Source organism: Echiichthys vipera, assembly GCF_963691815.1.
Source record: "Echiichthys vipera genome assembly, chromosome: 10".
Classification (NCBI taxonomy): domain Eukaryota; kingdom Metazoa; phylum Chordata; class Actinopteri; order Perciformes; family Trachinidae; genus Echiichthys; species Echiichthys vipera.
This window is the reverse complement of record NC_139835.1, coordinates 22,797,393-22,814,028: the sequence shown is the minus strand read 5'-3', so window position 1 is coordinate 22,814,028 and position 16,636 is coordinate 22,797,393. Positions and strand designations below refer to the sequence as shown.

Genomic DNA, 16,636 nt, shown 5'->3' with positions numbered 1-16,636 from the left:
TGGTAGGTCTTGTAGTTGTTATATATGGTAGCTACAGTTGTGTTAATGAACTATCTTAATCATTTGTAATGGATGAAAGTGAAGTTCTCTTCCATTCAATTTGTGAAATGGTATTATTGTATTAAATAGTTCATATAGTAGTTTAAACACAGAAATAGATTTCAAAAGACTTAAACCTGTATTATACATTTTCTTACCAGTTCAGCTGTTGATTGTCTGCAGAACTGCAGGGTTTGAGTTAGTTTGTTTCTTTTGAAAGGAAAAGGAAATGTCTGGGTTTTTGACAATAAATCTGATAGAAAAGTTCTTGTAAATTCTTGTAAATTTTATGGTATTTTGAAGAGTATTAGTGGTAGGTCTTTGTCTCAGTAGTTTCATGGGAACTAATTTGTTTACTCTCTAGCTAACCATTTATATATATATATATATATATATATATATATATATATATATATATATATATATTCATTTCTGTTCATCAGCTACAGAACAGGATGCACATTTCTTGGTTAACACTCACCACCACATTGGGAAATCACAGTTTTACAAAAAAGTCCATGTCCTGCTTTCTGCCCACAGTCGTGTTGTGTTTTTCTTTTTGCACAAAGATCGAGTGTGCAAATGTGCAGGAATGTCTTGAACACATCTTAAAATGCAGTTTCTCGAACCTGCCTTCTCTTGCCATCTCCTTTCAATGTTGTAAAAGTTGCTCAACAAGCCTCACTTCCCACGCTCTAAGACATTTAGAACAAGCTCATTTCCATGTTTCTCCTTCCTCTCGGTGTAACACATTGAAACAAGTCCGTTGCCTGGTCCGTGTGCATGTTTCCCATTAGGGCTGTTTGGAGAGGCTGCAGCTCTGGGGAGACAGCCCTGTCAGATGGTTAACAACCGCCATTTTTCACACCACCGCCACTATCGCTATCTCCTTCACTGCACCCGCCTATATCCGCATGCAGATGGGCCACAGGGAGCTGAGGAGGAGGAGGAGGAGGAGGAGGAAGGGGAGAGAGGGAGCAGATAGGGAAGAAGTAGAAAGAGTAAGAGATATGGTAGAAGTCACTTAGGAGGAAAGTAAAGAAGACGCATCTGTGAGTTTGCTTGTGAGCTGATAGGAGCATACAACAGAAATAAATCTCATTTTAACCCCCAACGCGTCTCTCCTCTGAGTCTTGTTCTAGGTCTCTCTCTTCCTCCATTGCTCCCTGACACCAGGATTCCCCCACGCACTGGCTGAGGGGTTATGTTTTCAATAATTCATACCAATATTTCATGCAGTGGATCAATAATGTATTTGATCATGCACTCTCTGTTGCTGATGCTGCCACCCTAAGATTTTCCACATCCAGCAGTCAGCCAGACGTATAGAAAAAGCAAAGAAAGGAAGCAATGCAGAGAAAGAATAGGTTGAACTAAACATGAACAAATCTGTGCTTACCCTGCAGCTAAGCTGTCTGCCTTTTAGATGATACAGTGGACATGTTTCTAAGGGTTACCTCTGTTGTTCAGGCTGGCACCCACACACTTTTAGTTTCATTACTAATGCAGCAGCAGCCAAACTTGAGCTGAGAGATGAGCACTTATACCTTGGGTTCAGAGTTTCATTTATTTACCCAACTCTGAGCCTATTGATTTGGAGGAGTTCATTTCTACGGTAACCTGAGCCCATAAATTCTCATTTGCGCCACCGAGGTAGGGCTATTGTTGTTATCATAGCACAGATGACTGGACACTAGCATAGCATGCAGAGATTAATAAATTAGCAAAACAAATTTGGCTCAGCATAATGAAGAAGGTGATCAATATGTTATTGACCCAGTTCAGTTGGTCAGTGCAGAGTTACAAAGGTTTTGCTCTTGAGGAAGGTAGAGAATATTTAAAAGAAAAAGTGGTTGCAGCAGCCATAGTTAGGGAATTTGTCCACGGTTTACTCATTTTGCTAACTCTGTATTGATATACACAATCACCCAGAAGACAAGTATTTAACTCCGAGTCAGCTCCTGTGTATCCCACTGCTTCACCTGGACTTTGTTATTCACCTACTCTAACTTTAGGTCTTCATCGTCTCCATTTGAGGCACAAGTTGAACAGCGGTGGTCATTATCTATCAGGTTGTATGGCAGCGAGCTGTGTTGCCTCATATGGTGGGATAATGTGAAACTAGAGGCTTCAAAGTACCCATCGCTCCCTGGGGAGACATGAATTATTCCCGTGCCTACTTCTCCCAGCGCCCCAGCCTACCCCCTCCCCCAAAACCACATTCCACAACAAACTCAGCTGAAAAAATACAAATGCCATCAGCACTGCATCAGCCTCTCCATAGCCCATGATACACTTTCAATTACTGATGCCAAATCTCTCCAACAAACTGTCCTTATGTGCAGTTTATCAGCGTAAAGAAGAGAGAGAGGAGAGGATCTTGAGAGTCATTATCCCCCTACACACTCAAACACACACTGCCCTCTTTCCTCATCCCACTGCTCCTTCTCAACATGGACCTTATAAACACATGCAGCAGTAGATGATACACACGCACCCAAACAGAGGCAATCTCTTTCTCATTTGCACTTTGTTTCCTCCAAAGTGTAATTTGTGCTGAGGGTGCTGCAAAAGTGGGCTAAGTAGTGTGTCTAAGGTATGAGGGAGCATTATCTCCCCATTCTCTCCTCTATCAGGCTCAACCAGCCCAGCGGGGGACACTCATTTACTTTATGGAATATTACTTTCTCTCCTTCTCTCCGTTACCATGGCAGCCGCTATAAAAAGATTTTCTTCTGATCGCCATTATTTGATTTCACCCCCCACACACACACACGCGCCGAGGAAGAGTCCTTATTGATTTTCATTTCTCATATGTTTTGAGTGCAGAAGGAAGAAATGAACATACCTTCTAGTACTTACAGTAACACAAAAGGGGCTTCATCGAGATATAGTTGTACAGAAAGGGAAATTTTATGGCTTAACCGTTTGGAGTTGTAACACAATATGTTCTGTGATAACTGCCCTCTGGATCATAACTCCTGAAGTCCCATTACATACATGCTGTTTGCCATCACATTCACTTGCATTGATTATACAGTATATCTTGAACAATAGTGCAGATCTGAAGAACTTAACCGGGAGAGCCAATTCTCATGGATTATGTCCCAAAGTAGTGCTGCAGAGATGCATTGCTCAGTAAGTTTTTGTTTCTTTGTCTTGCAGGGTTGTCAAAGAGCATCTTGGTGAGCAGGAAGTGGCCATTTCCTTGACTATTGACTCTTTGGAGGAGGAAGACCTGGGAAACTATTCCTGTTATGTGGAAAATGGTAACGGCCGTCGCCAAGCTACCATCCAGCTCTTCAGGCGAGGTAAGGACTCTTTGACGTTTCCCACTGAAACCTTGAGGAGTGGTAACCCTTAACTTCCAGTTTTTGCGTTTCATTTCCCCATAAGTGGCTTCAAGGTTGGAATAATCCTCTTATTCCTCACTGTCTGACACTAGCATACATATTCTGTATCAGCTTGTTCCAACTAATCATTAAAGCTATATGATGAATGAATTATTCAAAGACTAGCTGCACCGTTTCTTCAAATGGAAATATTCTAGATGTCTTGTTCATCATTTTACATTTCCCAAAACATCACTCTGACATATTTGGTATCTTGGGGAAATCTAGGATCCCCAGGACTTCAAAATAAAGATCTGTTTACCAGCAACGACTAATAACGACTATGTGTAATGGGAAAGAGGTCACACACACAGAAAAAGATCACCTGACTGCAGTTTCCCTCATACCTCATACCAGTTTCCCTCAACATAGCGCCTTTCAGCTCATTGTTGAACAACCTTGCTGTTTAGATGGACTCTCATTGCTCTCATCATTGTTTTTTGAAGACACTGCAGGCAGCTCTTTTCCATGGTGAAACCTATCATACAGTCTATAGTGAAGACCAAAACCGATCTAAAAAGAGAGAAAATATTGGACTCAATTCAACAGGCGGCCCAAAGCATGGAAATAGCAAATGAATGCTAACGTTGCTCTGTATCCTAAAAAGGCAACTGTTACGATATGAACCTCATTAGGTCATACTGTCCATCAGTGTTGTGATGAAAGCTTGTTTTTACTGATGTTACCAAGCAGCCAAAAAATCACTTATTGCCAGTTGAAAGCTTTCATGCGATCACTTCACATATTGTAATATTAATCTAACAGGACAAAAAAGACTTCAGTTCATATAGCTCACTTCAAACCCACAAAGACCTTGCAGCATCCTTTTGATTGTCCTTTCTAGTCCATTTTTTCATCCACGCGTGTTAACGATCTATGCTTGAGCCCCATTTGGTTGTGTCATTCTTCTCTACATGTGCTTCAGCAGCTGTGTAGCTATTTTAGCTCTCTAGCATGACTTGTCTGAAGCTCTTTTCATGCACTGGTTGTCACCCTGCAAAGAGAGGTAATTTGATGGCTGTTTAAACAGCAAATTGGTCCTCAGCTTTTCCCAACAGACCAATAAGTTCAGCATACAATTACAGTTTAAGTCTTTATCTGTGTGTCTCCCCACTTTAATCTCTGTCTCTGTGAGCGGCTGTTGTAGATGGCCCAATTCCTTTTGAGTGGTCTTTGTAGACTCCAGACAGCTTCATTTAACTCAATCCGCCTCTCTCTCTCTCTCTCTCTCTCTCTCTATCTCTCTCTCTCTCTCTCTCTCTCTCTCTCTCTCTCTCTCTCTCTCTCTCTCTCTCTCTCTCTCTCTCTCTCTCTCTCTCTCTCTCTCTCTCTCTCTCTCTCTCTCACGCACACACATTATACATGTTTCTCCTCCCAGAATGCATCACTCATAAACCCTGCAACAGGTATATGAATATCAAAAAAGAAAAGAAGGCCGAATGGATGTAGTGGTCAGTGAAACATGAACAACAAAATGATGATTGCAACGGATGATTGTTGCAAGAAATGTTACGGTGGAAGGCCAATAAATTACATTTTAGAGGAACAAATTAACACTGCCGGCTTTCTGAGTATTCGTTGTTGTTCATTAGAAACTGACATCTGTCTTCTAGCACTAATTTGACATTCAGGAAAATACCCTCATTTGCTTTCTGGCAGAGAGTTAGATGAAAAGATTGAAACCTCTCATGTGTCCGTACAGTGAAAATGAAGCTGCCGCCTGCAGCCCCACATAAAACCACATTCTGTTATTTTTACACTAGCTGTTTGCCCCTGGGAAAAATTTAGCTTAAAACTGGATGAAAAGTCAATTCAAGACAGCTTCAGGCAGAGGACCACAAGACACATGTGCAAATATGAAGCCATTGACCGGATACCAAATGTAACGTAAACAGACCTTAAATAAAATAACCAATTTCTCCGGGTTTGAATACTGTTGGAAACATTTGGGATAATGTAAGTACACAACCCTACAAGACATATGTAGGTCTAGTTGTTTTTAGACATTTATTGCATAGATCCTACATTTATACATTTTAATGACATAACAGTCGTACTCGGTTGATTCAAGTGCCAAAATGTGACTATACGGTGAGATAGTTCTTTCCAGAGCAGCCTCACATATTTTAGAATTTCTCTTCAAATAAGTGATATCCTCTTGAAAGTAACTATCACTCACTTGCATTGATTTCTATTGACGGTATCTCATATCACGGAAAGAAATGTAAACCGCATAGGGTGTGATAATATAGATGGTGCATTGTGGTTGCCATGACAGCCGTGCAGTGCTCCAGAGCTATAAGGTGAACCTGTTCTAGCTGAGCCAACCAGGTAAATGTTTTTTCATACACACCATAATTCATCCTTCCCCAATGCTTGGTCTCAGGGGAGAAGGAGAGGAGATAATAGAGAATAGAAATGAATGGAGAGATAAAGGGAGAGAAAAGAGGGGGAAGGAAAGTGATAGAGAGAGAAGAAGATGTATTATGAAGAGGGGGAGTGGGTGAGATGAGTAGACTGAAGCATCTTGTTTTGAAAATGCCCCCATCCATGTCAAGAATTGTTACAAGTCCCACTATGGACGACAGCCAAAGTGCAAGGCTGTGTCATTGCTGCGCTGCTCCAAAGAAATGAACCCAATTTCTCATCATCCCTCTTTTTCTCACACGTGTCTCACTGCACTGTGCCCTCTCATTTCTCCCAAAGTCATTATGAGTCTCGTGTCTCTTCCCCCCTGAAGATTGATGCCACTTCGCTCTGGGCAGAGCTCTGAAAATACTGATGATCGTCCAGCTTTCCAGCAAATGTAAATGTGTCCTTTGAGTGCCTTATCCTGTGAGTTTAACAGGGAAAATAAAAATGACAACCTAGGAGTCCAGCCTGCTGCAGAAATAAGTCAATAGCTTGTTATGAGTATTCATAAGCCGCATGTGCATTTACTATAGGGTACCATGATTGTCTCAGCAGTTTAAAATATTTTCTGGTCTATGTGTCGTCCTCAGCAGAGCTCATGTACACCGTGGAGCTGGCAGGAGGACTGGGAGCGATCCTGCTGCTACTCATCTTCCTCATCTCCCTCTACAAATGCTACAAAATAGAGCTGATGCTTTTCTACAGGAGGAGCTTCGGCAGCGAGGATGTGGATGGAGGTAAAGACAACGCAAAGCACCGCAAACAAGTCCTCTCTCTGTTTCTGTTTGAACACCTCCAACTTGTTCTAGCATGGATGACTGTATATGTGCCTGTGTGGGTTTGTTTTCATGGATGTAAATAAGTTCTGTTTGTTTATCCATGTGCTGTGTGTGTGTGTGTGTGTGTGTGTGTGTGTGTGTGTGTGTGTGTGTGTGTGTGTGTGTGTGTGTGTGTGTGTGCGTGTGCGTGTGCGTGTGCGCGTGCGCGTGTGTGCGTTCTGTCAGAGCCTCTATCCATAACAGACTCCCTGGAAGATACAAATGTCTTCTCCTATCTCAGTGACAGCAGCCCTTTTCCGCTCTCTTTCTCTCTCTCTGTATTGGGGTGCATGTGAATGTGTGCATACATTGCTGCAGTGGCTACATAGGGTTGAGAGGAGACGGATTTTCAATTTGTTGCCCATTTAAAAAGAGATCAGTCTCAATATGTCACGGAATGATGCCCACCCTCTGCTGTCGAAGGCCAGATAGCGGGACATAGGGACTGAGCAACAAATAGGGGTGCAAACAGCCAGAAATAGGAGGGCAACTTTCTGTTTTCTCTACAGAACACAGTTAACTTATGCCTCAGTTAACGAATCATCTGTTGGTGTCCCAGTATCTTCCCTTTGTGCTTTGTATTTGGACTCTTTCCTGCTTTCTTTTCAAAAATTCTTAAAAGACTGAACTGATTTTGAGTCAGTGGACTGTTTCTATAATAGCATAAATTATCTATTACACGCTGTTTTCTTGACTCATCCACATGATTAAGTCATACCGTCAGGGACTCTCAGAAACAAGCTGTTTTTGATTTTCCAAGTTTGCTAGGTGGTTAATTTGAGGCTGGTTGCTAATTTGAAAGCTTTTGTTTGATGTTTTTATCGAATGCCGCCCTAGCCTTTCCAGTGAATTTCAAAGCTACGAGAGCTCCTCAAAGAGTTTGTGAAAAAGCCCTTCTTCCCTTTTTGGCTGGCCCACAATCCACTTTCTGCGGAGTATAATGACTAGGACTCACTGAACATGTCACCAGAAGTGTTTTTTTTTTCCATTGTCTATTTTCTGCCTTTTCAGTTCCTCTCACTGTCTTTTGGGAAATCATTTCGAGGTGGGAAAGATGGTATTGCCAGAGTCTTGATTAGGGTATTTTTGTATCTACACCAATTAGTTTCTCATATACACTATACAGCCAAAGGTATATGACCACTTTGTTTTAATAAAGGATGCTCAAGCATGGTTTGGAGAAGTATTTTCTCCTGTTTCAACATGACAATGCCTCTGTGCACAGAGCAAGATCCAGAAAGAAATGGTGAACTGGAAATTGATGAAAAAAAACATTGACTACAAGCCAGGCCTTATCACCTATCATCAGTGGCCAACTTCACTGAAAGGCTTCTCTTGTTGCTAGATAGGAGAACATTCCTGAATCAGGGCTCTGTGGAAATACCTACCAGAGTAGGGATTGTTTAAGCAGCATTTACAGAAAACTTACAAGTAGCACCTAACTTCTATGACCGCTGATACAGTGAATTTTTGAGATTGAATGAAAATAGACCTTTTCTATGTAGATTGTGCACCAATTTGACTCTGCAGACTCTCAGATAGCCACTTTCCAAAGCAATATGGAATATAGGATATTTTACATTACTGTACATTATACATAGAATGTATTCCTTCGTCAAACAGTTCTAGAAATAAAGACTAATAAAATAAAGAATACTATAAATAAAAATAGAATAAATGCTTAATAAACACCATGTTCAGTATCAGTCAATTCTTGACCATTTAAATAAAGAATGAATCAAATTGAAATATATAGCTATATGACATTTCTAAATCACCTCTAATTGTAAAATTAAAAAAAGATTTTCATATCAGAAAACATAGGCCGTAAGCTATAGATACCGATATGTGTGTGATAGGTGACACTGTAGACAAATATACAAACACAGTCATCGCTTTGTTTTGTTTTATGTGAATGCAAGTTTTACTGTAAAGTAAAGTCAGACTCTGCATTACATTATATTCACAGCAATACAGCATATTTAATAAAAATGATGATCATATGTGTTTGTTTTAATCCTACATCAATTCAAATACTAACATCTGCAAAGAAAATCTTGCAGCAATTTCTATAAACTTTGAGAACCATTACAAACTAAATGTGTGCTGTATTACCTTATGTGCAGATCTGTGCAGATTAGATTCTGAGCCCAAAATCAGGAGTTCAAAGGTTTTCTAAGTGAGACTGTGGGAAAGTTATATAAAATGCTGAGATAGTTTTAATCAATTTGGATTAAATGGATTTAATGTTCAGATGTCCACATACTTTTTCCAATCTAGTGTTTGTGTATACAAGATTTTGATTGTGCCATGAGGACTCCAGGGACATTGTGCCTTTTGAGCTGGATGTCGTGTAGTTGATGCATCTTCTTCATGAGCCACTCTCTGTTCTCTGTGTTTCAGAAAACAAAGACTACGACGCGTATCTGTCGTACACCAAAGTGGACCCTGACCAGTGGAGCCAGGAGACCAGGGAGGAGGAACGCTTTGCCCTGGAGATCCTCCCTGATGTCCTGGAGAAACATTACGGCTACAAACTCTTCATCCCAGATCGAGACCTCATTCCAACAGGAAGTAAGCACTGTGACTTTCTATGTACACAAGCTTGCACACATATCTTTATATATAACAATATACTGGCGTGTGAGGAGCATTTGCAGTTACTTGTATAGTGTAGCTGCTGCAGTGTGTGGCGCCTTTGTTACAATTTCTCATTCACTAGTATCAATGTGAGTTTAATGTAATGGATATTGAGGATGTAGGGAAGAGAATGAAGGTGGAGGAGGAAGCTGTTTGTTTAGGCCGGTCCTAAATGACTACATTTAAGGCTTTGGAGAAGATTCCACTGACTTAAATGGAGGCAAAGTGAGCATGAGCTTGATGGAGATCATTAAATTTGTGGGAATGTAGGATCAATATGCCTAAAATGATTAGCAACCGAGGACTTGAATGGATGAAGTTGGGCCGATGCAGAAAAAATGGCTGGAACAGTGTTCTGGAGATATGCCAGAAATGTGGAGGACCAGAATGTAGTGGCCATTTTCCCTGTTTCGGTGGAAAAGAGCGGGTCTTGAGTTGAGGCTTTAGTGGCATACTATACCTGGAACTGATGTATTATTTGATCAGCGACCCGTATGGGCTGAGATGATAGGAGTCTATATGGAAAATGTAGATGTCAGTTTTACTTCTTCAGAGTGTGCATATGAGAGAGTCAGAAGTATGAATGGCAGTGTAAGACTGGGATTAAAAATGTAGGTAGATTCGAAGCTCAACAGGAAGCCAAATCGAGGCAGCAAGAACATGTATTGTGGAGGTACAGTAGAAAGACAGTGGGTGCCTTTGAGTAGTTTGATGAAGAAGCTGATTCCTAATGAGTAGATCTGGATGGTGAAAAGGTGGATTTTCAGTATGGAATAAGTGGGGATGATCAAATTGCAGATAGACATGACGTTCCCTGAAGAGAGGCAAAGTTCAGCTGGTATGTGGTATGATATGCATGGAAACATTTCCAGTCGGTTAGCTAGACTGAGAGAGTGCGTGGGGTGAGGCTGTTAAGGATGACTTCCTGGGAGGTATTCAAAAGGTTTCCAGCTGTGGATCTAGTTGAATATTGTTGCTGAAAATGGTGGGACTGGTATGGGATGAATGTCCTATTCCGGGGCCAAGTGCCTGAATTTCTGAGAAGAGAAGCGGGACAACGAATCATCAATGCTGACGTGAGCTGCAGCAAAAAATGAACTGGTGTTGGGCAGATATTAATGTGAGTCTACGCATGAACTGCATAATGGCTGGAGAATGACATATTGAGGATTTCTACAATTGCTGTGTTATCGGAGTGCATGAGTATAGACTTCCATAGACCATTAGTGTCCGCAGAGATTGGCAGTTATGACGCTGGTGTACAGCTCATGGAGCACAGACAAAGAAAAGTAGGACTCTCAGTGAGAGTGGACTGAATGCTGTGGCAGATATGGAAGTGTCCGGAATGACAGGATTGAAAGGGCTCAAAGAGAATCACTTTCAAACACATCATTGCCTGAATCTGGGGTTTATCTGCAGTTTTTGACATCCTTGCCGAGTAGATTCTTTGGTGTAATCGACTGTGGCGTTAGTCTAACTTTTTAGCAAACCTGCGAATAAGCAGGAAAAATTGTCTGCCGACGAGACAAACATGACAGGGTGGCTTACCCAGGCATAAGTAGGTTTGACGGGTGATTAGAGGTGTGGTTGAAGTCAACGTCATTACTTTTGAAGTGTTCGTTGTCTGTGACTTGTCTTCTGTTGTGTTTTTCACTGTCACTGTCTTGTGTTTCAATGTTTTGTGCTGTTTGGGCAGATTCAAGCAGACTACATTTTCACTCATAAGTGATGAGTGAATACTTATTCCAAATATCCAAATAAGAGATCAAGAAAAAGGCAATATCCAGGCCAATACTGTCGAAAATAACCTATTTTCTTGTATTCTCTGGATTAAAGTAGAAGACGATCGTATTACATGCTGGCTATTCTCATATGTACTACAGACAAGGGAATATGGTATACCATAAAGTCTACCAGGAGCTTATATATTGAACAAATTTATCATCCTCCCTTGTTTTCATTGATGCATTAAAAAATCCATAAAAATTCTGTCTGAACGTAGTCTCATGCGTGCTAGCTCTTCTTAGTAGTCCGCCTGTGCCAGCAGTACACAGTGTGCTGTAGTCAGTAGTAATGCTGTGTTTGTACTATAGGCTTCATGTGAAACAGATAAAACGCAAATGCGTCCGAGTTGGTCCAGATAGAATTAAACATCAGTGAGAAGTGTGTGAAGGCTGTGAGCCCTGCTGCCTCGTTCCTTTAATCAAAAGAAAATTGCCGCTAGAATCAGTGCCAAGCAAACTCGTTGCAGATGAATGTCCAATCAGGGAAAACATGGAATGTGATAAATCATGTGAAATAAAAAAAGATGAGTGAGAGGAGACTATGTTGAGCATGTTTCTGTGTCTGTACTGTGTTCTGCCTGTGACCTAAATGTTAAAATGTTTATGTTTAGGTCTCACCAATGAGCATTACCAGGATGAAACGCGACTCTTTGGAGGTACTCGCCCTCAGTCTTTTCCTCTTGTATCAGCTGCTGTCATTTACCTGCTCCTAGGAAGTTTCAAAGAGACGCTTAGACTGGCACTGTTGTATGATCTGAGACATCAGGCCTAGTTCAACAGACACCGATCCAGCCTAATTCTATAGGCTGTGCAGCTTTATCAAGCATTGCCCCCATTTAGTGCAGCGCTAAGATTTTCCTATGGGTCTGTCCTCCAGAGAATAGATTACAGTACACAGAAGAAAACTTAACACTGCACCAGAACAAGACACATATTCAACTGAAGAAAGGCCATGCTTTTATATATGTAGTTTATACATACACAGTCCCTAGGTATTTCTCTACACACCATCAGACTAAGATGAGTGTTATTCAACCAGAAACTGGAGGTGGACAGCAAAATAGCTACCTGTCATTGTCTTGTGTTTTGTGTCTGATGCTGTATGTTCATCCATCCATTGTTTGGTGTTGTGGTCCTGTCATTTAATCATATCTTTAGCTCAAAACATACTGAATGTATTATTACTATTACTTAACTATGTTGCTGCTCTTATGTCTTATGCATTGTTTGCTCTTTTCTTTGTTTACCTCTTCTTTCCTGCAGCCTACATAGAGGATGTGGCACGTTGTGTGGACCAGAGTAAGCGCCTTATTATAGTTATGACACCCAACTATGTGGTGCGGCGAGGCTGGAGCATCTTTGAGCTGGAGACACGGCTGCGCAACATGCTAGTGACTGGTGAGATCAAAGTCATCCTCATCGAGTGTGCCGAGTTGCGCGGCATAATGAACTACCAGGAGGTGGAGGCTCTCAAGCATACCATTAAAACCCTTACTGTCATCAAGTGGCGCGGCCCCAAGAGCAACAAGCTCAACTCCAAGTTCTGGAAGCAGCTGCAGTACGAGATGCCGTTCAGACGCACAGAGCCCATGCTCACCCACGAGCCGGCGCTGGACGTCAGCGAGCAGGGTCCCTTCGGAGAGCTGCAGACCGTCTCTGCCATTTCCATGGCAGCAGCCACCTCCACTGCAATGGCAACCGCCCACCCCGAGCTGCGTTCCTCTTTCCACAACACCTACCACACCACCATGAGGCAGAAACACTACTACCGCAGCTACGAGTTTGACTTACCCCCAGGAGGGACACTGCCACCTCTCTCCTCTCTGGGGAACCAGCACACCTACTGCAACATCCCACTGACACTGCTGAACGGACAGAGGCCTCCCGGGAAGAGCCGAGAGCACAGCCTGGAGGAGGCACATGCTAACAACGCCATGCTCCCTCTGCTGCCAAGAGAAACCAGCATCTCCAGCGTCATCTGGTGATGATGAACAGGCTCAGCAGCAGCTGTAAGAAGATCAGTCAGAGCCAAACATGGCTAGGCTCAGTCTGGAAGCTCTTAGGAACACAGTTCATGGTTGTGATTACGGCGAAAAGTGTTTTGGATCCATTTGGTTCCAACCGTTGGCAACTGGCAGCAAGTGATGGAGATACAGCAGGTTTTTGGACATGGTTACCTTTTTTTTTTTTCAAGTGGACAGCGCCTCTGTTACAGGGGATATTTTCTATGTGTAACTACAGGAGATATAATGAAAAACTGTCTCATCAACTAGCGAGATACAGACTTGCAAGAACTTGACATTAAAGAACCAACACTCTATGGCAATTGTACACGCATTCGCATACACATACACACACACACACATTTGCATACACACAAACAAAAGGAAAACAGGGTCTTGTACATATATTTCAATTTATTTGTAGCATCAGTGTTTTCCTGTTTTGTTCTTTTGTTTGTTTTATTCAATCATGTTTGTTGCCTTCTCTACTGTAGGACTTTGCTTTAACTTGTTTTACAGTGTTTTTTTTATTGTTTTCTCTTTTTAGTTTTTTTTTATTATTCTTATTTCAATGCGCTTGTTTGGAAAGCCAGTATGTCATGTACCTGCGCTGTTGTGTTTTGTTTCGTTTGTTTTAAAATCTTTGTGTAGTTTAAGAGAACATTTTTTAACACTTTTGGAATTGCCTGGACATTTCAGGAACTTCAAGGAGCTGAAACTTCTTTTTGTTTACCTGTAAAGGGTGTATCTAGTTTAAAAGGAGACTCTCTTTTAAAAAATCATAGAATATGCAAAAAGAAGGAGGAGTTGGCAAAAAATATACCATCCTGTGGGATCGAAAAGGAGGAGCGATTGGGGGGCAGTGCTAGTCCTCCAATCAGACAGACCGATGGACTGGCAGATCTCTCTCTAAAGCGTCATATTTTCTATTGAAACAAACAGCCTTGCTGTTTTAGAGTGATAGTAAATGCCTCACCTTAAAAGGAAATCTGTAGATTATTTTAAAAAGAATTCTATTTTTATAACAGGAAAGAGTTTGCTTGAGAAGTCATACTTATTTGCATTTCATCTACCATAGAAAGGGGATTTGTGTATAAGTGTTATGCTGGTTTTGTACACTTGCTATGTGGTTCCTGGTTTGTTCAGAGGTTAAGGTGGCTTTTGAATCCCACATGAAAAAATATGTCCTCTACTGTTCTAGATTCAAAAGTAAAGCATTTTCAATGTTTTGGTTTTTAAACCATAATCTTATTCCCATCCTGATAATTACTTTGGTTCATATGGATAGTTCATGTTTAAGGAAAGAAAAGAATACATTTGTGTTTTGAAAGACTTTTTAAATATATTTGAAGGTGTGATTTTTGAGTATGCATAGCAAATAGATATGTATTCTATATATAATATAGATATTTATATAAATATATAAACACGATTTTCACTTGGAAAGAAATGTCTATCTTTATAGAAACACAATCATTATCAGTTGCCCTTAATTTCTCACTGCACATTAAAAACATTGATTTCCTTTTGATGTTTTCCTTTCGTGTCCAGCTTTGACCATCTGTTGACAGCTCATAACATCTGCCTCACTAATTATCCTCATAAAAATCCACATTAATAGTTAGATTAATGGCACTTATGTTACTCTGTGAATTATTTGGTGACAGCAGAGTAATGGTGGAAAGGTGAGTTTGTCAGGAGAGGTGAACAACCATTAGTGTCTCCAAATGTTGTTGAAAAGCCTCTAAACAATGTGTCTTATAGTGGATAGCGCTACAAGACCGGATGCGGCGTGCACATTTCAAGTTTTGATTATGTATGGAAATAATTACGGGTTATTAAAGGATAGGTTCACTTTTTTTTCAAATCTTAAAACATGTTTTGCTTCATAATGGCCATTAAGAGGGTCCTTGTTGTCATGGAAGAGAAATAGAAGAGATGAAAAAAAAATACCCAGCGCTTATTCCATTCCTGTAGTTTTATCTGAATCCAAAATGGTGCAGTATCTTTTAAAGGTTAAGGGCCGTACTTAGACAATCAATGGCACATGGTCTGAAATGCATGGCGCAAGTGGATTTAGGGCAAGTCCAACTCTACTTTTGCTAGTTAGATTGCACATAATGTGGGTGCAAAATAAGGCACATGGGTCAAAGGGAATGTATTAAGTTGCATTACTCATGGGTGGGTTTTGGGCATAACATGACTTGCATTCCCAGTCCTATCTCCACAGCGTTTTGACAGCACTGGATGCCCAAGTCAACATTCTGGCATACACACTGGCTTGTTTGTTCTTCTTTAAGCCAATCGTAATCGTCTTGGGCAGCGTTGAGCCCCAGATGCAGCTAGCAAAAAAGATAGCGTATAACAGAAGGGGAGAATACCTGACATCTGGTGTGAGAGAGATGCACCAGCTTTATCCCAGCACTGTACATCCAGTAAACCAGACTAGCTTTGGTTAAACATTTTTGCACAGAACAAATGACTGTGGATGTTTTCCCCTCATCACTTGAAAGAGTATTAGGAAGGGATCTTGTGATGGCCAATACAAACAGGAGGAATGATAAGCAAAAAGTGTTTCATAAAGGCACCTGACTGTTGTTTAAGACAGACTTGAAAAAAATGTTCAGTCCAGAAACCCAGAACAAACCTCTACAGGGGGATTATGAAATATGCTTTGCAAACAGTGAATCATAAGAGATGTACTTTACTCTGTTGTCCTGATGTAAGTTTGGACTGTGTGTGTTCTTGTCTTTCAAATGCGAGTCTCACATTACATAATACAACACTAACACACATCATCCATCGCAAAATGTCAATGCAGAGTGCAAAGGAGAAAGGTCAACAATTAGACAGTATAAAATGATGGAGGTCATGATGAGAAGCTCATAGTTTAAAGGGGGCTTGTGGCCTCTGAGGCAACACTCACCAGATAATAGCCGTTTTCACTCTGGCTGGGTATTTTTGTAGCATTTTATCCTCTTGCTCTCTACCCATGTTTCCTGTCTATCTCTCCTGTCAGATAGAGGCACAAATGCCAAAAATAAACCTTTTTAAAAGTGCTGATAAAAGAAACATTTTTGGCTCAAAGCCAAAAGTCGTCTTATTTGATGCCTGGCTTTTGGTTGGAAACCTAAACACAATGTTGGTGCAGTGCTGCCAAACAGTGCCATCTCTTGGGGATTCATGCTAACTACAAGGGGTGTTTGTGATTGAATGCTGGTAAACACAGAAACAGAAGCAGATTTACTGATTCACTGTCAATCCCAGGAGAGAACACAGAAAAAGAGAAACTGGGGCAGAGGAAAAAAAGACAGGGACCGAGTTAAAGGGAGAGGAAGTGAGTGAAAGACAGAGTTTGTTACTGTAAAAGATAAGCTCTGGACATTTTGTTGGTGCCAGGGGGAACAAAAGGAGCTGTAATGTTTCCGACTATGCAAAGGTATAAAAGTAAAACTATATCAGTGAAAAAACAAATAAACCACAACCACAGGAATTGACTTACTTAGTTACTTACTTACTTATTATAAAGATGCCAACTGTTGGCGGCA

General features: G+C 41.0%; 1 protein-coding gene across 1 annotated transcript in view; it reads left to right on the top strand.

The window, feature by feature from the left end:
* The window catches only part of il1rapl1a (interleukin 1 receptor accessory protein-like 1a), a gene marked incomplete at both ends in the record, with an annotated part of 138,352 nt that extends 125,282 nt beyond the window's left edge, over positions 1–13,070 (top strand). Inside the window, 5 exons of the mRNA XM_083921167.1 lie at positions 3,205–3,350; positions 6,434–6,580; positions 9,065–9,235; positions 11,697–11,741; positions 12,349–13,070. Coding sequence (XP_083777293.1) covers positions 3,205–3,350; positions 6,434–6,580; positions 9,065–9,235; positions 11,697–11,741; positions 12,349–13,070 — 1,231 coding nt within the window. The remainder of the gene's footprint in view (positions 1–3,204; positions 3,351–6,433; positions 6,581–9,064; positions 9,236–11,696; positions 11,742–12,348) is intronic.
* Between the last annotated feature and the right edge of the window lie 3,566 nt (positions 13,071–16,636).